The following is a 24,239-nucleotide window of genomic DNA, read 5'->3' on the forward strand; positions in this document are numbered from 1 at the left end:
GCGAGTCGCGTTCTCCGTCTTGTCCACGCTATTTCGCACGAGCCGTGAGGACAGAGAGCCGGAAAGGCTGCGAAACATAAATCACGAAACCTCCAAGGCATACGCGTGCTTGTTTTGTTTGCGGGACTGCTGACAAGCAAGCTTTCCTATAGGGTGCACAACGTCTGTCTTCGCACACACCGCTGCAATAAAGGCGATAAGTTCGTATACGCGCGCAGCGCAACTGGGCGTCCCTAAACTTTCTTGAATTATCGGGTGCGAGAGGCTTTCTAAACAAAACTTTCAGTTTGTTTACGGAAACCACGAGCGAAAGGGGGCGTTCTGTAAGTTTTAGTGCAACGCAAAGAGAAGCGGGCCCAGAAGCTGCCAAAAGAGCTTCAAATAACGACCGCGCTTTGAAGGGTTCAATGACACTGCCAGGCTCAGAACAGAAGCAACCATTCCGAGCGTATAGCGCCTCGCCTGTTCTCCAAAAAAATTTAAGTTCTTTTTAAGGAACAGTTTGAATAAAAATTACCGACGATTACGTTACTTCCTAATGCGAAATTTGAGCGCAGCAAATAAGCTGTTTCACCTTTTCGATAGATTGAGGCAAAGAAATCGAGCAACACATGTATGCGCTATCACAGAGTTTTTTTTTTATTTTTCACACGTATTCCTTTAACAAAGATTCCACTAACAGTTCTTGACAGTCATGAAGGAAGCTTTGTGGTCGGAGAAATAGACTGATATATGTTCGACTTGGTACACCAATGCTTGATTGTCACAGCCGTGGGACGCGTTACGAGCGAGAGGAACGGGATGTTCTCCCGCATAAGTGTTAGGAAATTGCTGTTTGTCTTTATGTCAACATTAAAGTCCCCCACTACTAACATCGGTGTGGATCGATGGACGGTTAATGCGAGTTGCAGGAAGTGCACGACGTCTTTCGTGAGTGCGGTAGGGGCGAAGTAGGCAGCTATACTACCAGCAAGCCGTTGGGCAACTTTGCGGCGCACAGTTCGCCAACTTCATGTGACGTGCCAAACATTTCGACTGGTATTGCAGAGACCTGTGCGCAAGTAGATAGCGACTCCCGCCGCTCTGTTGTGGTCTCTGCGAGCACCACAGCAGTATAGGAAATCTATGATTTCGAGAGGCTCTTCGGGATCCATCCAGGTTTCAGCAAAGCAAAGTACAGAGGAATGGCGCAGAATGTGATCGTGGTGTACGTCCTTGGCATGTGCGGCAAGGGAGCGTACGTTAACAATGTGGTTGTGAATGATGAATCAAGTGCTGCCAGCGAATGACGCGTCCATTGGCTGTCTGCGTGTTACTGATGTGTGGTTAACATGTTAAGCTTCGCCTGTAAGAGTGGAACGCGACAGCGTCTTGCAACGCTGCCAGGGAGTCCACAGAACGCCATCGTCAATTCGGCTGTACGCCTTGCTGGACGGTAAATTTATTTTTTGAGGAAAGGAAATGTATCTCTCTCGCATATCTGGGTGGACACCTGCACCTCGCCGTAAGGGAAAGGGGGAAGATGGGAGTGAACGAAGACGCCGTATTAGCTAGACGCGCCTTTGTTCATTCCAAACCATTCAGCTGGCATTACGGAGTGGCTAGCGTGCTCGTATCGCACTCCGGAGACCCTGGTTCGATTCCCCAACTCGACCAATTTCGTTCTCGGTTTTATTGATTTATGCGGTCTAACTAGAAAGGTTAATTAGGCTATTTCATATTTATATTATTGTATTTCTATCCATCGTGTTCTGTCATTAACCTGTCAATTGTTGGAACTGTCTAGGATGTTCGACACAACGTATATGAAACGAGCAACGTCTTACTGAGTGGGGAAGTGCGTGGTGGTGGAGGGAACGCGGCTTCGTACTTATGTTTTTTTCAGCAGCGTCTCCTTCCGCGGACGCTGTTGTCGCTGCGGCGCGCGTCTTTTCTTTTCTTCTGACCTCTTCAATCTCCTCTATATTAATTAGGCTAAGTGATTAATTAAGCAATTAACTAAACTCAGTCCAACTTAGTTGCAGCATCATTATACGATCCCTTTGATTGGTTGCATGGTTACTAGCCAAAGTACAATTGGCCCCATTTGAAATTCGCGCACTGTGACATCACGAGCATTTCGACCAATTGAAAAGCGTGACATTGGGGGCGGAGCTGGTTACGAGGCCGACGATGACGCGAAACCCAGGAACGGACGCCAAAGAGCTGCGCTCTAAAACAGCCTTAAAAGAGGAAACTAGTAGGCGCATTTCAGTACACAACTCGAAAATCCGTGCCAGTTCATCCGTGCCAGTTCCTGTGTTTTAAGTTCCGAGACAATCTGAGCGACAATTCGGCTACGAAACGACTGGCCCCTTCAGACAATTCGGCTACGAAACGACTGGCCCCCTTCAGCAAATTCTAAGACGCGCTCTCGCCGATCCAACTCGCACAAAAGTGATCTGGGCTCCTGGCCACCAGGGTCTACGAGGCAATGAGGCCGCTTATGCGGCCGCCCGAGCGCTCACACACCGGGCTCCTCATCCTAGCTCTCATGGCTCAGAAGCTCATAAACCGCTTCTGCGGTTCCGCGAAATCCTAATTTATTATTGCGACAGCCACCGTCTCTACCCGGCACCTGCCAAGGGGCTGAGTAAGGCGGAGGAGCGAACTCTGCGGCGCCTGCAGACAGGAACCCTTCTCTGTCCTGCAATAGCAAAACACTTCGATCCGAACACAGATGGGCGCTGCCCGCACTGTGGAGAGATCTGCGATATCTTTCACATGGTGTGGGCATGTACTCAGAATCCTCACCTTCCCCCCTCCCCCACCCCCACCGGAGAGGCATGGGAGACTGCCCTCCTCAACTGCTCCACACTGGAGTCCCAAAGGGCCTCTGGTCAAGCGGGCGCGAGACGGGGCCTCGTCATGCGGTGTCCCGGACTAAGGATACCGACCATGCAGCAGGGTTATTTATTTTTTAACCCTCAAGCTCTCTTGATTAAAGTTTTTCACCACCACCACCACCTTCAGCTGGTACTCGTAACACAAGGTGCCTCAACGCTCACTACAGGTGACCGCCATGGGCATCCAAACTGCACTAAACTGCACGCTCACTAGCAGAGCACTACACTAGCAGAGGGGAAGTTCAACCGAACGCCGGGAACAGTATTATACGGCCCACATTTTACAGCATATACAGCTGTTAAGGTCACGTTTCCAATTTCTGCGGCGTCATTGTTGGCGTAACACGCTAGGAGGAAAACGCCGCGAAGGGGTAGTTAGAATGGAGTGATGCCACGCGGGGTGTGATGACAACGCGCCAAGCTGACTGGCCAAGTGCAGTGACGTCACAAATGACGCCGTGACAACGCGCCACGCTGATCGGCCAGTAATGCCAATCACTGATTGGTCCGCACGCGCAAAAGCAGCAAAAGGCACCCGTACCCAAAAGACAGGCCCCGTAAATGTTTGTTCAATGACGTCGCGGTTAATCACGCTGGGGGATTAAGCACGACGTCACGACAAACGATCGATGTCATTGGCAGGAAGGCTTCCTTTGAGAGGTATTCGCAGCTGCGTTGTCGACCATTATCTGAAGATAGTTTTCTTACGTACCGTTGTGAGGAACATGTCGAGTTTACACAGGGAATTCTAGGCAGATTTCTTGATGGGCGCGTATTGTGTACACCCTTCCAGTTTTTTAACGGTATCACGCGAGCATCGACCGCTCAATTGATCAGCGTCCTATGACGGAACGAATCGGCAAACTCGCCGAGAGTTGCCGCATGCGCACGAAGCCCAGGCCGCGGCGGCCGTCGTCTGCCAGGCTGTTCCTGGAGCTGCGCGCTACCACCCACCCTTTCCTTAGCTTACCGCACTACCTGGCATTTTTTATCTCCCGCTTATCAAAATCGTGGGCCACAGCCATACAAGCAAACAACTGCAAACAAAACAAGAGCAAACGAAAGATTGACCGCAAGGTTCGTTCGAGAAACGCTGAGTAGAGTTGTTTGCAGCTGGGCGGCAGGTGGCTTCTCCTGAAGGAAAGGGTCGGGGGCTGCAAGCAGCTCCGGGAACAGCCTAGCAGACGACGGCCACAGTGACCTGCGCATGGGCCAACTCTCGGCGAGTTTGCCGATTGGTTCCGTCCGTCATGGGGCGCTGATCAAGCGAACGGTCGATGCTCGCGTGATACCGTGAAAAAATTGGAAGGGTGTACACGCTTGATGAATTTACGGCGCAATCTTCTGATGAGTTTCTGATGCACTCATTAATGAATTAATGACTAAATTTTATCACAACTGATGCTTTCGTTTGTTCAGTCATACAATTATTGAAGCGTGCTGATGAAGCCAGGAGTAAATGTGACACAAATTCGCACTGCTGCCGCTTGTAAACGCGCACCGATAATGTGGCCACAGCTATATATATATATATATATATATATATACTATAATACAGCTCACCGGACTTGTCGTTGAGGGCGGAGAGGGAGGACGCCGCGGACAGGGGAGTCCTGGCGCCCGAGCCTCCGCTGCTCAGCGGCGAAGGGCCCGGGGCCGAGGCGTGTGCCGACGACGTGAGCGTGGTGGGCCTCCGCAGCTTGCTCGGGGGCCGCAGGGAGCCGCCGACCGCAGAGCCCGTCGAGGTCGTCATCGCCGCCGGCAGAGGTGCGCCGGCGTTGCCGTTTGAGGCGGCGGCGGCCGCCGCCGGGTCGCCGCCGCTGCCGCTCATGGCTCCGCCGTCCAGGACGGACGACGACTGCGCGGAATCACAAAATAGAAGCAATGAATCGAAACGAAAGGAACTGCTACAGCAGATCTCTCTTGGAAGCGCTAAACTATCATATACTTGTTTGTTTGTTTTGAGTATAACGTGATAGAATGTGATGGGATGGGATGGATATATGTAGAGTCGCTCAATATGAGCGAGAACACCAGAGCGCGTGGCCGCCGAGAGACGGCAAGACGTTCAAGAACCTCGCGCGCATCAAGTAAATGGTGATGCCAAGCAGGAACGCGCTTATGACAATCAGCTCACCATCGGTGGCAAAATCAGTCACTGGTCACGTCTTGTAACATGCCCTTCATTTGTAGCAAAAATGGGCCACACTGCACGCAGGCTGTCACTACAGATAGCCATATATTGCCGCGTACCTGTCCGCTCGTTCGCGCTCAAGGCCGCGGGAACGGGGCGTTATCCCTTTTTTTCGTGACGCGAGAAGCGACCAGACTAATCTCGATTTATCACAGGCATGAATAACTGCATCTACGTTTTTCCAGATTACTGTAGTTGATTTTGACCTGTTATCTCGGAGTTTCCTTGCTGGTTTTCAATTGAGCGATTCAGCGAGCGGCGGGCATTCGTGGTTCGACGACTGACGAGCACGTTTGTTGCTTACGGCGCTGCCGTGCTGTTTAGTTCTTTCGCGGGCGCAAGTCAGCCCAAATAAAGGGCTCCGAAGTCTTGTTGTTGTCTTCCTGACCGCTGGACTGCCGTCACTACCACGTGACAGTATACTCTCGGCCTTAGTATAGCATGCGGGCACTGCTAGGCGAGTCACCCATAGCAGCTTCGTTAGGACCCCAGCCTCGCTCGATATTCGGCCTGATTACAGCCCCACTCACAAAAAAAAAAAAAGGAAGGACCACTCGATCAGCTCTTGCGCACCAGCTTGCAAACACCGTGTAGTCTGCTCGCTACGCCACATCCACAGCATGTTTTTGTATACATTCATTGCACTCCGGCTCGCCTTTCGTACAATCTCGACTTATGACGAATTGGAATATAGTGCGACAAAATTTAATCGTCGCTTTTGAATTATCACAAGTTAACAGCAACACACTTCAATTTCGAACTCTATTAGTTACACTCTTCTATACGTCACTGCTTTGTTTGTTTTTTTTTTTTTTGTTTCGTCGCCGATTGTCGGGTGCGCTCCAAATCGCGAATCGCGTTATTTTTCGCTGAGGAGCATCAAAAGAGTACAAATTTCGTACGATGCACCGATATGTTTTCAATTAAGATCTCCAGCGCGACAGAGGTATCGCAATCTCGTGAAGTATATACACAAGCCCAGGAAGTTGACAAAGCTCCCAACAAGCCCGCTCTGCTGACATATCGCCGTGCAGAGCGTGTAGACAAGCGCAGACGCCGGGTGGAAAGTGAAAGGTGCAGGCCGGCCGGGTATATGCCCGTGCGGTGAGAGAGGCGTATACAGTGAACGCGGGCGCGAAATTGGCGCGTCTGATGCGGGCATATTTATAATACCGCGGAAACAAAGACCCGGAAGAGGAACCCAGACGCCCGCCGACGACTTCCTTCCATTCCCAGAGGCACGGGCTATGCGCGTGATGAACGAGCTTTGCAAAGGAGCCCGAGAGGCTGCACTGACGGCGGCTGCCGAGTGCAGCCCACCTCCACACGCTTCGTGCAGTGATCGAGAGCGCCACGCGACCTGTGCGCGCCACAGAACGCCCCAAAGTACTGCCATTATATTGTGTGCCGATAAAGCTTATAACATCGCTGTACAACTACGGGAGCCCCGCGATAAGCCATTGTGATCACCGCTCTCGCGACTGCTCGAGTAAGTCCAAAGCGAAAACCCATCGGCGTATACGGAGAAACTGACAGCAAACCATGTCAGGAGGCGTATACAATGTGAAGACGTTACTTTGGCGCATACAATGTGAAGAGGTTACGTTATTCTTTTTCTTCCTTTTTTTATTTTCAAGCACCAAGACTTTCTCCTGCGCACAGGCCGCACTCGCAGTTAGCTTGCACGCGTCCAACGATTACGCCGCAATGGTGCAGGCCAACCGGCGATGAAACGGCCGTTGGGGACAGATGAAACAATGGGAGTCATTACAATGATACCAGTGTATAATCTCGAGTAATTCCCCGCGCCCCCTATTTCATTACTGGCGCAATAAAACGCTGCAGGGGCACTTGCTCGCGAATGCGCGGTGTATACCTCGGGTGACCCTTCGCGGTCGCGCCCCCAAAGCCCTCCGAATATTCACAGCCAGCCTAAGTCTCTGCGCGGCAGTTGTCCGAAGGCATGCGCGCGCGTAGGACGCTTCCAACAGATCGCGAACGCAATTGCGCGTGGCTACAGGAATCGTATACTCCGCGGCAACATGTACGGTTATTCTTCCCTCCGTTACGGTCCATAGCGATTTCGCCGTTATGGCCGATGATCACTTCTGGAGAGGGACTATAATGTCCAAGGGGCTGCGAAAGGCGATAACCGTATATACCCCTGTCACATGGGCAATCTCAATGCCCATTGACCCAATTTCCACTGAAATTTTCGAGGGCCACCCAGATGCACCGTTGCCACGCGGCAAATTTCAATTATAGAGTGAGTAGTGAGCTTGCGATACGACAGATGGCGCTAGTGATAGCAACATTGGAAAAAAAAAAAAAGTGAAGTTGAGTAAAACGAGCCGAATGTTGAAGAAAGTGTTATTTTAATTGAGACTGTTTTCGGAAAAAGCTATTCAATTACTCCTCACTTCGGCACAATCTAAAGACAGCGATGGCGGGGCGACGATGGGCAGCGATGCGCAGCGATGCGCACTTCCTTTCAGAAGCATTCACTTTTCGCCGATGAGGCACCCACAGATCAGTGATCGCCTTTGCCGTGTTCATAGCTACTATAGTTGCAGCATTTGTGGGGTACTTGGTCTCGGTTGTCGCAAAGTGCGCCAAGAGACAAAAAGAGAGAGAGAGAAACGAAGCGGAACTGTGGAAGGCCGCACAACGAGAACAGAGTCGGTTTGTTGACATCTGACCACAGGACGTTCTGCGGAGCTGTCATTTTGACCACTCAATAAAAATTAGTTTACGGACTGGGTAATGTAGTCTAAAATTTTGCAATGAAATCAAAAAAGATACTTTGTTCATTTCGAGATTTCATATGTTGTTTTTTCAACGTATAGTGAGTGCATGCGAGGTAGTTTCCAATCATCCACAGACTGCGACATATTACTAGCGTTAAAACACACACAAAGGACAGAGAGCAGAAACACACAGGACAGACGCAAGACGTTGACGTATACGCATAATAACAAATCCCCCTTCTTTATCGGAAACGAGTAACTGTGGATCCACAGACTGTCGCAGTCTGCGGATCAAAAGCACCAACTAGCCCAACTTTATTCCTTAATCACGCTCCTTTCCAATCATGTTCCCAATGGCGCTTGAGATCCCAACGGCCATTCGCGAACCTCCATTGAGTCGACGTTCATCAATTTAATGGTCATTGAAAACCATCGCGTGGCACTGGCCGATCGCCGATGAGTTCGATGTCCATTGACTCAATGGGCATTGAAACTGCTGTGTGACAGGGGTATAATGCGGTCCCTTGGCCTTTCCACAGTAAAACCTTCGCATCGACACACCACGATTTTTGTGTGCGGATCCTAGAGGCCACGTTATACTGCCATTACCTTCAAAACTGTGGCAACCCGTAATTTCTGGCAACAACGCCAGGAAAACGTTGAGTTGGGCAGCGCAAGAGAGCGCAAAAGACGACGGACCAGAGAAAGGAGAATACAGGACGAGGCAGCGCTCGTCTTGTGTTCTCCTTTCTCTGGTCCGTCGTCTTTTGCGCTTTTATATCATGAAGAACGCCAGGAGTTTGAATCGACTGGCGGTAAGATTTTTAAATCCTATTTTCTCGACGATAACTGCGTCTTTCGCTGCCGGACGAAGGTTAACATTGGCAGAATGGGGCAAGGAATCAATTGCTACTGAGAATAATAACTGTATGCAGTTGTCCACAGTCTCCCTTCCAGAACGGTTGCGCGAGCGAATCCTCGAGGACTGTTTTTGTTTTTCGCTTAATACTCCATTCCTTGAAACAGGTCTATCTGAGTCAGCGGGATGTTTGGTTTGCCAACGCCAAGGCGTTTAAATACGCCAACTCTCTCACACACCATTCGTGCTCCTACAACGCTCCGCTTTACAGTCACGCGCAACACAGACAAAAAACTGCAATGCTTTCGCTGTGCAGTAAGCTATTCTCCGGTGACGTACCACACTCTAAAAAAAAAGTTAGTAAAAAGTTAGTAAATTGGTAGTAAAAAGGTAGTAAGTGCAGCAGTTACTAACTCTGACCTCGTTTTACTATTTTTTTGCTGACTACTTACTACCCTCTTCAAAGTACAGTTAGTAAAAGTAGCTCTTGCTACCTTTTTACTAACTGCGGTCGCCAGTTACTACCTAGTTAGTAACCGTTCCTTTTACCCCAGAATAAAGTCAAAATAAAGTCAAAGAATGTAACTGACGCAGACTGTTGTGCCAATAAATTGGTTTTGTGATTAAACATTTCTGCAGGGGCATGCGGTTAGGTAGATTAAGCTGTTTCTACAATCTCAACTTCATAATTAACGCTCGTATCTTAGCTCAACTGGTACGAGCCACTAACCCGTATATGAGAGTCTGATTTACGGAGTATATAAGACTGAGAAAGATTTCCCTACAGGCGATTCGGTTTGCAACCTTCGGGCTGCGGCCGTGTATCTTTTTCAGCCAGCGTCCGTTCCGGCGGACGCGGTTGTTGCGACGCGCGTCTTTACTCTCTTTTACTCTGTCCTATTATCTTTCAACTCTCTTCTGTCTGCACGTGGCAGCGGTGGTGGCTCGGCTTGAGCCAGTTGGCAGGCCCGTGCACTTTTCCTCTTCATCCTTCTCTCAGTCGCAACCAACCAAGATTTCCCTACATGTGCACGCGCAGTGCGCGAGTGTGATTCTTCCTGACTTGTGCTTTTCCTGCATTCTGAATCATTGTGTGCGCGCGGTGCCAGCACGCTCTGATAGCTCAGTCTGGATTCCGGAATTAGTCAAATTGACTGTGAAGCTTTTTTTATTTTTCGAGTACGCACAAATTTGACAAGCCACGCCAGCACACCGTACGAAGAACCTAGCAGCATATACGAGTTTCTATTCATTTTCTTAGTAAATACTACTAGCTTCCCGTTACTAACTGCGGGTAGCAGCCGTTACTAACTCAATGGGTTAGTAACTGTTAACATATGTGACAAACAGTTACTACCCCAAAGTTAGTAAGTACTACTACCTTTCTTCTAAGAGTGTACGTGTTCCGCCATCAGCGAAGTTCTACTGCTGCGTCGCATACATCTACCCTGCGCTGCTTAATGCAACAATACACGGTGCGAGCTTTGCCAGTCTGCGCAAAGTCGCGGGAGTATTTATGAGCGCATAAATGTTGCACGGGCAGCGCCAGACGCTACCGCAGCAGCTGTACAGTCCTACGCGCGGGGACTCGGCTGCAATACGTTTTGCGCGCCGAGCGACTCGACGACACGCGCGCGCGCTTTCCGGAGCTATCGGCGCGGTGACTCACCCGCCGCGGAGAACCTACGCGCCACAGTGCATTATACCGCCGGGCCAAACATGGCCTTTGCGGCGCGCGCGAACACTGTGAAAAATGTCCGCTTTCCACCTAGCGCCGTCCGACGTTCGACTGTGTGGAACACGCAAGCTTTGTGCATGCAAAGCGCTGCTGCCTCTTTCTTCTCGAAATATCCACTTGCGAAACCTTCACCGGGCGGCTCAGCGAGCGGTTTTGAAACAAAATAACGCCCGTGTTTCTCTCCGAAGCTACGTAAAAGGAGCCGGATGCTCTTTCCGCCGGCGAAAATACGTCGTGGAGGAGCACGCAAGCAAAGGGATTTACAGTACGGAGTAAAAAGTACTCTAAAGCCTTTACACTCCTTACTCTAAACAATAAGGAGTAAAAACTGTCCTTTTATGAAAGGGTGTGCGCTAGAGAACAGTTTATACTCCCTTTTTACTCCCATATAGGTGTATTCGTCTTTAGAGTGCACCGTCTCGGTTTCTTCTATTCTGCGCAAGTGTTGGGTTTCGAGAAAGCACAGTGTGACTCGCGAGGTTGGCAAGCGTAGCGTAGTTCCATGTAGTTACAGGAAATGTGTGTCACGCGCAACGTGAACCGAAGAGCATTTGCAAGCAGAAGACTACTGACGCAATACTTCTGGAGGTCGTTTGGCGTACTCGGGAGTAGCATTTTATGGCGACAGCGATATACACGAGGGGGCTTCCTCTTCGCCAAACGGCGGCCGCACAGCCGTCGTAGTATGCCGTAAAAGAAAACTCTCTCGCTCCTCTCGCGGCCAATGCGAATGTTAATCTAGTGAGCGCCTAACGAGAGTGTGGCCCCGGGAAAGGACGCAGCAACGTCATTAAATGGGACTCATTATTTATGGGACTCGTTAATAGAGACTGAAACTCAGTAAATGAAATCAGAAAGCGGAAGCCTGTCAGCATGAAACAAGGGCCGCCCGTAAGTGGGCAGAAACTTTAATTTCTGCTGTCAACAACCGAGTTACTTCACGCCAAAGCGATGTCGTCTACAGCAGAAGAGCATGGAACTGTACTCCTTGTTCGATACTAATCTCAATTGTGGTATCCTCAGTCACAATGTGTCAGCCTCCGATGCCTCACCAAGTGAAGATCACCCGTAAATGAGGGCCTTCCAGTTCAATATATATGCGCGTAAGTGAAGGACATGTGTCTGTAGTTTGGAACTTAATTAGGTCCTGACAATGGTGCCACCAAGAACTGTCGCCACTGTAAACCGCCTTCATTTCGTCAAAGACGTGCCGAACATTGTAACTTTTTATCACGGCAAGATTACAGCCCCCAGTGTTAAGTTTCACGGATCACATCAATATCACTGGCGTCTACCAGCTTATCAAACAAATAAAAAGACTGAATTCGATGCCGGATCCTTAATTTCGTAGAAAGACGATTATGCCTGAAAAGTATATGCGGGCCGCTCAATAACTTTGCGCATAACTGATACTGACACCCTCTCCTATTTGCATATGCACCGAAATCACGTCCCAAATTCTCTCCTTTTTCCATTTGCTCCGCACCGCGAGCGACTGGAGATAGCCGCATGCAGCATTCAAACTTCTCAATGAGGAAAACCGTGCGTACAAAGGAAAAACTGAACAAAGCGACGCTGCTGAAGGGTTAGTTGTGCGACGGCTAAAAAAGGCGCGCGATATACGAACAACTACACGTCCAGAAGATGCAAAGCCGTCGTAGAAGGGAATCCATGTGGTGGACGACCTACACGCGACTACAAAAAGCCCTATCTGTGTCGCCATCGCTCACGTATGCCACTGTCTTGCCGCTACAGCAGAAGGACAAATACGAGCTAAGATACGTTAGATCCGACCGATACAACATGCACGCGATACGGAATAGGTATGCCCTAGCGCATATGCCCATCCGGGAAGCCCAAGCTACCCTCTAGCCGCGCCTGACAAATGTACGTGCGAGTGCAAGGTACGGTGAACAAGATGGCAGCTACTACATTTTATAGAATCGGTTTATTCGAGATAAAAGAACTCGCCGAAAGCATTCTTCCGTATCTCCAAGGCTTCCCTCCCCAGCATGGATGATTCAAAGTAGGTTTCCAAACAGAACGAACACCCGGAAAGATAAACCGAGATCATTCCATAGGCAGCACGAGGAATGCTTTTTAGGCTGTTATCCGGAAAGAAAAAAAAAGTAGGGGGGGGGGGGGGGGGGTGAAAGAAGCAACGAGCCCTTTTTGCTCGGAGCTCTTTATGTCGAATTTCGGCAGAAGCTCTTACGCAGAGAGAGAGAGAGAAGTAGAAAGATACACGCCCACGTGCCTGCAGACTGGCGCGCGCTATATCGCCGGGCTCATTAAAAATTCCATGCTCGCCGCAAGCGAACCCGTCTCGAGAATGGGCCATTAGTGGAAGGGCTCTCATCTCGCCGGAGCCTTGTGGCGCTCTAATGGATCCGCAGATTAGGAGATAAACGCCTCTTGCTTAAGCCGACCGTCACTCGGAAGTCGACGCGAGACGAATCGCCGAGAGCCCGAACATTATGTATGTACTACAGCCACAATATCCCGGAGACCGTATAATGGGCGCTGCCTGCGCATGTAAGGGGCATGTCCAAGCATTATGCGCGCGACAAGGCCGAGCCGTCATTTGGCTCGGCCTTTGCAGATATACGAAAAGGCGAAAAAAAATATCAAAATACATCGAAAGTGCGCGGATGAGGCAGCGCGATTGAACAAAGAGTGGGCAGGCGTGCGGTCAGTATAGAATAAGTCGAACCTCGCTACAACGAAATAATGAATATAACGAAAAAATCACGATTGTTAGAGAGATTTAGCATACCGCAGACGCAATAGCGGAGGCGTATAACAGTTTTAGGTACGGGAACTGCGCATGGGTAGTGGAGAGGGCGAGGTCGGGTAGGATTAAAGCCTCTTTAGGTATAGCATCACAGCGCATGCACAGCAGGCGTACGTAAAACCAGTATACGTCTCCGCTATGCTGAATCTCCCTACTGTCGAAGGCTTAATTAAACGTACTATGCGGCGCTAACCATACCCGCAATACAGGATGAGCACACAGGTTGGGAAGCATGCCCCTTCCAGACAACGGCCACACTTTCTCGGAGAGACGAACGCGAAGCGAAACCAGCTCGGTTGACAAACAAGAACAGCAACAGCAAAAGTGCCCGTTCGCTTTTCAAGCGGAGGCTCACGCGCGTCCGCGCAGGGCCCCAAGCAGCGAACCTTGACCCGGCTCCACTGAGCCGCCTTCGTATGCGCGCACACACAGCGGAGGCACACGAGGCGTTTATGAGGGATGCACGCGGACGAACAACTATACACCGCTCACGGCGGCCATAAAAACGCCCTCTTCCGAATGCAGAAGCAGCAGCAGCAAGCGCCTCGATGAGCGAGACGCGCGTCGTCCACCGTTATGGGGCTCGCGTGGGCGCCGAAGCCCCAGCCGCGTATAATGTATGCCGCGATGAGGCAAATTTAACCAAGGAACGCGCCGTCCTTGGACAAGCACGCTTCGAGGAGTTCCCAGACTCTCCCTGGAGACAAGAAGTATTTTACGAAATGGCACCGACTGCTATTTGCTTTAAATTTGGCGCCAAATTTTCTTACAATATGTCATACGAACTCACCCAACAGTACGCGTTAAGTGACAAAAAGTGGCAGCGATAGCCGTACCGAGCCCTGTTAAGCAGACTCCCCACATGGCCACAGCTGGCACCCATTCGACACAGTCCTAACCCTGGTAGCGTTATACAACACAAGTTGGCCCTGACGTTAGCTGCAAGTGCGGCGTGTGTTTGGTCGATCCACACGATCCTATAAGGGGTATTCACCACCTTACCTTGACCCAGGGAGCAGACCGTGGTACAGGACTGACCCAGACCCTGCCAGCCCGGGGTGCCTATAGTGACCTTAGTGCCTTGGGATTCTGGGCAAAGGCGCGCCCGTACGATACCGCGCTACAGGCAGAGTTCCTGCCCACCTCCTCTTCGCCCGAGGAACAGCCGAGAGCTATCGCCACTTCGCTATCCTGTTTTGCCGAAGGCAGTGTCCGCTTGTCGCCTGTAACCGCCAGAGCCGGACTACTCACCACTCCCGCAGGGGGTGTAGTCCGCCCCATGTGGAGGGGACGGCTATCGTTAGCACGGACGAATAACACGCGTTTTAGGGTACGCTCGCCAGTAAATCTGTATACAGTCGAACCTCGCCATAACAGCACTGTTCATAACGAAATATCGGACACAACGAATGAATGACGATTGCCCTTAGAAGTTTGGCCAGCACGGGTTATAACGAAACTACGTCTAAACCGAATTGTCGGGCCCCTTCAACTTCGTTATAACGAGGCTGAGCCGTACATCGACGGGCGGTCGAGTGTCGAGCCGGGACTCATGCATGTCATTCATTCGTCACTGCACTTGGCTAATAACCACGGCATAAGTATGACCCTCTTTTAGTTTTTTTTTTATTTCAAGTGCCTTGCAGCTTCCGTTTTTGACCTGACGAAACAATGTGAGTGCAATGTCTCAGCACCACCCAGACTTCTCTCCCATCTATGCACAGTTTGCGACAAAAAAAAAGAAAAATGAAGTTACGTTAATCCCCGGCACGCGAGAAAGCGCGGAACGGGGCAACGGCTGACGCGAGGCAAGCAGGAGCAGTTCGAATAAGGGACACTCTCGATCCCTCAAAGCCCCTCTATACGGGTCCGCCAAGAGAATACTTCCACTTTTCAGCATATTCGCTACAGCGAGGACGCATCGGTGGGAGCAGCGCCACGGGGCTAGCCTATATCACCGGCATAGGCAAACGCGCGCCGCCTACTCGTCCGAGGCGCTTTATACTAGGCCAAGTTTACAGCAAAGGTTACGCAGAGACGGGGAAAAACAGACGCGCACGTGCGCGCGCCCATGCACAGCTGTGGGCGAGTATATATATGAGCACCGCGTGCAGAGCACCGTGGCGCAGAGACATGCATAGGCGGCGTCCCGCGGCGACACTCCGTCTTGTCGCGCAAGCACGTGCTATATCAAGGGGCGCACACGTGCTCCCACGAGCACAGTCTTTTGCCCCTTCTAGTGCAGCGGCGTTTCGCGAACGAAGATCCTTGTTGCGATCTCAAAAAAAAAAAAAAAACAGAGTGCCGATAAATGGAGCACGAAAGAATGGCCCTTTCTTGAGAGAATGAAGTTGGTCGAGTGTTACGCTCGAGCACCAAGTAGTTACTGCAGTAGTCGGCCCTCGAAGCACCTCCACACATCTCCACACAGGAGTGCCCTCCTCAACCGACGCAGAAACTCTGGCCATAGCAGAGGCGATTACGCTTCACGACCACCTGTCCTCCACCATCACCATACGTGCAGACTCTCAGGCTGCCATACGCTCATTCGAATCTCAAAAACTCCCTCCCCATATCCTAGACACTTTGCTGCAATACCTAACAGCCCACCCTACGCTCCATGTCCGCCTTGAATGGATTCCTGGTCATCAAGGTATACCGGAGAATGAGCTTGCTCATGCTCTGGCCCGTGAAAAAATACCACCGGGCCCTCCGACTGCCTGGCCAGCCCATTATAATCCCAAGGCAGACCGCGCTACACACCGACAGGACCGCCGCGAAAACCTTCGCAATTTGCGGCACATGCGACGAACCCTTCCGTCACCCTCCCATTTCCTTTGCCGTGCTGACGCCTCTCTAATTCGACAGGCACAGACTAACTCCCTTCCCTGCGAACTGTATTCCCACTATATCCTTCATAAACCTGGCAAACCCGCCTGTCTCGTGTGCGGAGAGCATCCCTCCAACATTCATACATATTGGTTATGCCCCCGCGCAACTAACTCTCCCACCATACCTTCCTCGCATACCTTGCCTCCCCCCTTTCACCTCACGTGGGCCCGATGGACCGCTCCACCAACCTCTCTGCAGCCCACCCTCTGGCCGCTCCTCGCCGCCCACATCCGACGCATCCAAGGGACACGTGGCCCTACTCTGCCACCGCCGATAAATAGCGCCCACCAAACGGGCAACTAAGAAGGCTCGGACTTGAGCTGAAAAATAAAAGTTATCTCTCTCTCTCGAGTGTTACGCAGAGACTATATCCCAAGACTCTAGAGATTAACTGCATCGAGCTCGTAAGTTATACTCTTCGCGCGTTGTTACACGTCGCGGGGCTTTTGGCGCCAAAATTCAGCCAGCTCTTCGCTCGGGGAGCTTATGCGCCTCGGCGACCGAGTCAGCCCGTTGGACGAGCCGAGCCTGAAGACCCGGCTCCCAGCTGCGCAGTGCGGTCTCCCACTGCTCCTCGCCATCCGGCGGGGCTAACCTGCTGCGTTATGAGGGGGCACCGGCCTTCTCACTCAGCTAATAAAGTTTATTATCTGTCTGTCCTTGCTCGGGACTCCCTGGACTGTTATAGACGCTCTTCACCGCACGATCAGCGGCGTCCTCAATGTCCTATTGCCAAATCCCAGACAGAAGCTCACCGCACCAAAGCGTGCCGGCCTCTATACTGAACCGCCTATTGTTAACGGTTATTTAAAACCTAACCTAACCGTACACCTCACCTAACCTAAACAAACATTAACCTAGAACTAAAATCTACGGTGAACTGTCGTGAACTCATGCAGTTAATCGTTAAATGTTAACCGTTTTATTGGTAACGCCGCCATTGAAAGCCTGCACTCTAAACACGAATACGGCTATGTGAGAGTAAAAAAGGGAGTAAGCTGATACTCCCTTTCATAGAAGGAGAGGAAAGCTTAACCCTTTTTACTCATTTCTGTTTAGAGTGTCTAACGTCACGTTAAAGCTAACGTGCTATAACCCTAAACAAACCAGCGGCCAATTGTGATGAACTTGCGACGTAGAAGTCTTGGTGCGCTGAGATATCGTACGGGTCCGTTAAAAATTGGCGAACTTTCTGTCCGGTGCCCCTACCTGCTCGATTCCACGCGTCTCTGTCAATGGTCGCCGCCGCGATCACCATCGAAAGCGCGGACCCAACGGGCTTGCATTCCCAAACATTTCAACAACCGCACAGTGTGACGTCAGCATCAACTAGAAAAATGGGAACCGCAGCACAGGTACATCAGAGGCCAAACGTGGACCTGTTTAAAATGCATGTACCTTAGAGCGCCGAGAACACGCTCTATTGGAAGCCGGCCAATGGTGACATTTCATAGTCAGCGATACAACAGAAGTTGAAAAAGTGGCAGGGCTTTGACGTAGTTAAACCGAGTAGACCTCCGAAAGCATGTGTTTAGCTTGGTTGCCTCACGGTTTTGCTTCGCTGGGTCGTCGGTGCACGTCTGGCGGCATTTTATCGATACAGTAGTATCATAGCTGATGAAGACGACGATGTGCAATGCACGGCGCGAGTGTGTGTTGCAGTTTAACACGAGGAGTGATCGACTGCGGCGATAGCGTTCTGGAGCAGTGGCCAGCGAAGCTGATCTGTTCGCGCCGTCACGGGTTCGAAACCCAGTCGCGGCAATATTTATTTTATTTATTTATGGCTTGGCCAAGACCACCCTCCAGGTCAAGCTTCACACAAACTCGGTGAAACGGTCTGACCTCTTTATGTAGTGCTTTCGCCCTAAAAAGGATGCGTAAAGACCGAAACAAAGCATAGGAAATGAGAGCGCCTCTTTCCGCACACAGTTTCAGAGATGAAAAAAAAAAATATAGTGCCAGCTAAGCAACGCGATTTTTTTGGAAGGTGACGAAACAGAAAACTAAAGGAAGAAACGCACGAGCGCGGAGGGGGCGCTCTCTCCGGAAGCGGACTTATCCACGGAGTCCCACCTTCCCGCGCTATCCATTTTCACGGCAGATTTCACTCGGTGATTTCTATGCGCCTTCGTTTCCGTTTTCCCCCTCAGCGCTTCTTCTTTGAGGCACGCGTTTGAGTTCGCACACCCGAGCGGGTCCAGCGTCGGCGGTGCCAACGGGTTTCTCGAGGTGCGCACATTCGGATGCAAACGCAGGCGGACGACGGGGGAAACGCAAGCGGAGTGTGCGGATCACCATATCTCCACGCTCCGCTGACCAAGCGTGAAGCTGAGAGGGTGCACCCCGGTACCCGTCCACGACGACTGCAATGAGCGGCGCGAGTGTGTGCGTGTGAACGCACAGCCCGCAGCCATATACGAAGCTGATCGACTGTGGTCGCAGCAAACCGAACTGACGAATCGGCCTCCTCTGTATTGGAACGAAGGTGGCTTCCTTTGCCGCAAACTTGACGCCGTACGGAGAAGGAACACAGGGGAGCTTGCGAGCATCTGAGGTTTAACAAAGACACTGTCTATTTTTGTAATCTGCGATTCGTGATTACAATGCCTTGCTAAGACACTCAGGACATGAACTGCAAAGCATGACCAATAAGTTAGACAGGCAGAGCAGAACGGTGGGGCTAAAAATTAACATGCAGAAAACCAGTGTAATATTCAACAGTCTAGCAAGGGAACAGCAGTTCACAATAGGTAGCGAAGTGATGGAAGTGGTAAGGGAATATGTCTACTTAGGGCAGGTAGTGACCGCTGATCCGAATCATGAGAGGGAAATAACTAGAAGAATACGATTGGGGTGGAGTGCATATGGCAGGTTCTCTCAGATCATGAATGGCAGTTTACCAATATGCCTCAAGCGAAAAGTATACAACAGCTGTATCTTACCGGTACTCAACCACAGGGCAGAAACTAGGAGGCGAACAAAGAGGGTTCAGGTTAAGTTAAGGACAACGCAGCGAGCTATGGAATGGAAAATGATAGGTGTAACGTTTAGAGACCTGCAGTAGGCTGAGTGAGTTAATGACATCCTAGTCGAGATCAAGAGGAAGAAATGGGCTTGGGCAGGGCATGCAATGCCAAGGCAAGATAACCGCTGGCCCTTAAGGGTAACGGAGTGGATTCCAAGAGAAGGCAAACGTAGCAGGGGGCGGCAGAAAGTTAGGTGGGAGGATGAGATTAAGAAGTTTGCGGGGATACGGTGGCCGCTACCGGCAAGGACACGGTTAATTAGAGAGACATGGGAGAGGCCTTAGCCCTGAAGTGGGCGTAGAAAGGCTGACGATGATGATGATTATTATTTCTGTACGCTTGTGAGCATGCTCTCACCTCTCGCGTGGCATTTTCGTCCGTGCTGGCCGCACGTGCCCACATGTAGTGCAGCGAGCGATACGGCGATACACACGGAGCGCTTCTTGTAACGCTAGCACTATCTGTGCGGGAACTTGGATGCATTTCGGTTGACCCTTATATACAGCGTATATAGGTATTGTGCAAGCGAAACTTGACACCCCGCATACACAATACCTCACGACCTCGAGCGTACTGGAATCTTGGAAGAACGCTAAGAATTTCTTAATCCATAACAAACCGACGACAAGGACTAGAAAAATTATAGACAAACCGGATTAATGTCAGTTGCCTATACAAAGTAGTCAACAAAGGTAATCGCTAATGGAATTAGAGCAACATTAGACATCAGTCAACCAAAGGAACAGGCTGGCTTTCGTAAAGGCCACTCGACAAGAGACCATATATGCACTATCAATTCAGTGAGTTCAGGGGGAAGGGGATCCAGTGCTGCCATTTCCCCTAGTAATTGCTGTCATGTTTGAAGTGACTACCTCTCAGAACCAACGAGACCTCGTCTTTCAGTATCAGGCTTTGGTCCAACACATCGAGCATATTTGTCACTTCTCAGATCACAAGGATTCCTTCATGACTATCAAGGACTTGGAAAGAAGTGCTACTTTGTGGGGATACACATGAATCCCCTGCCCCATTGTAACGGCCGCGCGTAATTATCACGCGATGCTATGCGCGCGCCGTTCGGGAAGGTTTGCGAGGGAGGGCACTCTCGCCACCCCCGCTTCCTTTCGCTCCCCGCCGCGGAGACTTTCCCTCTTTCCCCTCTTACAACGGAGAGACCTCCTCTCCACAGCCCGGGAGGAGACGCGATTCTCCCGAGGCTCGCTCGTCTTCTGGCGGGAGCCGTGCACACGCACGGATCGGAGATCTGCCACGGAGACCGCTGCCCTTATCGCCCGGCCACCGTGTGTGACTTGACCGCCGCGGGCCGTGAGCGAGGAACCACGCGAGGTGAGCGGAACCTACTTCCCCCACATTTTTGCGTGCGTTCTGCCCTTTGTTTTTTCCACCCCCGTACGCGAGCGGAACATCCTCGCTCGTTACGGCGGTTGTATTGTTGCTGCTGCATTGTATTGCTCGGGAGCAATAAACGCTCCACCGAGTAGCATACTCGTGTTTGTCCCCTCTGGCCCGAACCCGCCGTGGTTGCGACCTACCGCACCGCGGGTTGGGGGTCACAGCTCTGACTGCTAGGGCTGGCACGCTGGTGCTAGAGAGCGACAACTGCTTCTAGCCCTTTGAGCGTTACTACAAGAATAGACCCCCATATTCTTGGCGCCCAACGTGGGGCCAGAGGTGTGACAAACCGAGTGTCTGTGTGAGCGACTGCCGACACACAGACTAGCCATGGCGGCGAGCGGGATTGACATCCAGTCCCTGCTGTGGTTGTCCAATACGGCTTCTCAGCAGCAACATCTTGGCACGGCAGTAACAACTACTGCAGGTGTGTTCCCAGAGGCTGACGCTAGCCCCTGTGATCTTATATCATTTGAGCCGAGCGGTGCTTCACACGACACACAGGCTCAGACGAGCGGCGACGCTAGGCACTTCTCGCCAAGCGCTTTGCCGCCAGGTAGGGAGAGCATGGCGCGACATGTGCAATCTTGCTCATCCCACGGGGCCCCTCAGCCAGAACTACCTGGCCAGGCCCAAGAGGCTGTGTTGCGCAACGCCTTGCGCCTCATAGAGAGCCTCACGGGTATCGTGCAGAACAACCTGCAAACACCCGCTCCAGCGGCGAGTCCGAGGCTAAGGGTGGACCTTCCCAGCTACGGTGGCTACCATGATTTTGTCAGTGCCAACGAGTACCTTGAGCGCATGCTGACCTACCAGCAGGCGACAGGGCTTTCCGATGGCGAGATTCTGGCGCGTGTCGTGCCAATCTCACTGACTGATCAGGCTGCCCGCTGGTTCCGCCTTACTGGCCATCGGTCTCGCACGATGGAGGAGTTCCGAGCGAGGTTTCGCGAGGAGTTCTTGCCCGCAGATTACGACCGTCGTCTGCGGCGCGAGTTGGAGCTGCGTACTCAGCATCCGGACGAGTCCTTGCTTGAGTACGTGAGGGCGATGGACGAACTCTATCGTTTCGCAGACCCCTCAGCTTCAAACGGCGAGAAGGTAGAGCGTGTTACGCGACAAGCGCACCCTACCTTCGCAGCCTACCTACGAGGCGTACCGTTCAGGGACTTGGACGAACTCGCCTCGGCAGCCAAGCGCATACAGGCGGACATACTCGCCTCCCGCGCGTATCGGCCACCCCCGCCAGCGTCGCAGGCACTTGAGCCGCGATGCGCCTGGAACGGAGACACTTTTCGAAACCGTTCCCGGGGAGCCGAAATGGTTGCATTAAGTGACGGGCAACTGAGAAACGGTTGGGAACTGTCAGACCGAGCTCTCGACCCGTACACGTATGCTATGCGGTCAGCACACGCTGCGCGTGGCCAAGGTATGCAGAATCGGGACCGACATACCGACCCGAGGACGCTAGACCAAAAGGCATCTGCGACGGTTCGCCCGGCAGGGAGGAACGGTCAGTCGGCGCGAGGCGACAACTGCCCCGCCCGGCAACGGCCGAATACCCTCTGCTACCGGTGCAACCAACGAGGGCACTACGCCCGGGAGTGCAGTCGCCCCGTGAACCGAGAGCACGCGCTTTCGGGAAACGAACGCAGCCGCCGGTAAGCAACGCTTCGCAGCCGGCGGCGTCAACAGCGGTGCTCAGTGAGTCACACGAACTCCTAGCCCCGCTGGCTTGTCGTTTGGAACCACCCAGCGACACGCCAGTACCGCTTATTGAGCTTACAGTGGCACAACGTAAGTTCATGGCATTGCTAGACACAGGAGCGAGCGCATCCCTGTTTGGCGACGAGGTATGTGAGCATCTCCGTCGGAACGGACTCCGACTGCGAGCGAGCAACCTCACGTTCCGATTAGCCAGCGGCACTGCACACGCGAGCGGTGCCGCGCGGCTTGTGGTGCGGTGGGAGAAAAGAGTGAGGCGCCAGCGCTTCGCTCACCTCCCCGGCCTATCGGTTCCAATTATTCTTGGTAGAGACTTCCTCGCCAAGACGGGCATTGTTATTGACGTCTGCAACGGAGGATATAGGGAGCGAGCATGTGGCACCCTGAAACCTTTCGTTCAACCCCAAAAAGCGTCGAGAGCACATTCGCTTTCCGATGCTTCGCGCGCAGACGTACGCAACGATCGCCCGAAAAAGAGCCTCGAAACGCCTTCGGCCCGGCTGAACTACCAGCCTGTCGACCGCGTCGAGAGGAAAAGCGCGGAAGGGAACCTCCCCCCTCCCGCGCGACCCCCTGTCCCCCCTGCGGTTGCACTCTGTGCCGCGGCGGCATGCAGGCCTCCCCACCCGCTGCTGGACAACTCAGACAGCTTGTCGGGGGAGGAAAAAGCGCGTTTGTCTCTGCTCCTAAACGAGTACGACGCCGTATTCACGGAGCGGCCTGGCTGCACTACGCTGGTTAGGCACAAAATTGAGACAGGCGACGCTGTTCCATGGAAGTGCAATCCTCGGCCAGTCAGCTTGGCTAAGAGGAAAGCGCTCGATAACGCACTGGACGAGCTTCTCGATACAGGCGTTGTGGAACGATCAAACAGCCCCTGGGGGTTTCCAGTGGTGCTGGTGCCCAAAAAGGATGGAACAACCCGCCTTTGTGTGGACTATCGACGCCTGAACGAGGTGACACGGAAGGACGCATACCCACTTCCGAGCATTCCCTCGATAGTGTCCAATGTTGGTGGAGCGAAGTACTTCACTACGCTCGATGCTAGCAGAGGATACTTTCAGGTGGAGATGACCCCCAGTGATCGAGAGAAAACTGCCTTCACTTGTCACAGGGGACTTTTCCAGTTTACCCGAATGCCGTTCGGCCTGGTCGGCGCGCCCGCGACGTACCAGCGTCTGATGGACCGTGTCCTAGGCGATGCAAGGTGGCACCACGCTCTTGCTTACCTGGATGACATTGTCGTGTATTCGGAAACCTTTGATGAGCACTTACGCCATCTCAGGGATGTACTGGAAAGGCTGAGGTCTGCGGGAATCACTCTGAACCCGAACAAGACCCAGATAGCGGCGACCCGAATAACACTGTTGGGGTTTACGCTAGACAAAGGACGCCTTCTGCCGTGCGAAGACAAGCTGCGGGCTATTTTGCAGTTCCCGTCGCCGGCAGATATAGGCGGACTAAGACGCTTTCTGGGGCTGACGAACTTTTATCGACAGTTTATCCCAGATTGCGCAGCTCTGCAAGCCCCCTTAACAGCGCTGTTAAGGAAAGGTGTGAAGTGGCATTGGGGACCCGAGCAAGAGGCGGCACTACGCCATCTCACTTGCGCGCTCGCGGAAACCACAGAGCTAAGGCTGCCTGACCTGAACAGGGAATTTGTGATCCACACGGACGCTTGTGACCTGGGCTTAGGAGCAGTCCTGCTTCAAGAGCACGGAGGTAGCCTGAGACCGGTGGCGTTCGCCAGCCGCTCATTAACTCCCGCAGAGAGGAACTATTCCGTGACAGAAAAAGAATGTCTCGCGATTATCTTCGCTCTGCGGAAGTTCGACTACTATGTCGATGGAGTCGCTTTCGTGATTGAGACTGATCACATGGCACTCACTTGGCTGAGACGCCTAGGCGAGCCGTCCGGACGCCTAGCGCGATGGGCGCTGCTCCTCCAGCGTTACGACTTTAC

The 24,239-nt window shown here is 52.2% G+C and overlaps 2 protein-coding genes across 2 annotated transcripts in view; one reads left to right on the forward strand and one right to left on the reverse strand.

The window, feature by feature from the left end:
* LOC149364852 (uncharacterized) overlaps nt 1-4,743 on the reverse strand; it is a 54,472-nt gene extending 49,729 nt beyond the window's left edge. Inside the window, exon 1 of the mRNA XM_089574778.1 lies at nt 4,449-4,743. Coding sequence (XP_089430904.1) covers nt 4,449-4,716 — 268 coding nt within the window. The 5' untranslated portion in view covers nt 4,717-4,743. The remainder of the gene's footprint in view (nt 1-4,448) is intronic.
* A 16,375-nt stretch (nt 4,744-21,118) lies between these two features.
* Nucleotides 21,119-22,350, forward strand: LOC149364853 (uncharacterized). The gene has a single exon (XM_089568764.1). The coding sequence runs from the start codon at nt 21,119-21,121 to the stop codon at nt 22,214-22,216; it is 1,098 nt and encodes a 365-aa protein (XP_089424890.1). The 3' UTR covers nt 22,217-22,350.
* The last annotated feature ends 1,889 nt before the right edge of the window (nt 22,351-24,239 follow it).

Source organism: Amblyomma mixtum, chromosome 2 (assembly GCF_055824585.1).
Source record: "Amblyomma mixtum isolate Tamu chromosome 2, ASM5582458v1, whole genome shotgun sequence".
Lineage (NCBI taxonomy): Eukaryota > Metazoa > Arthropoda > Arachnida > Ixodida > Ixodidae > Amblyomma > Amblyomma mixtum.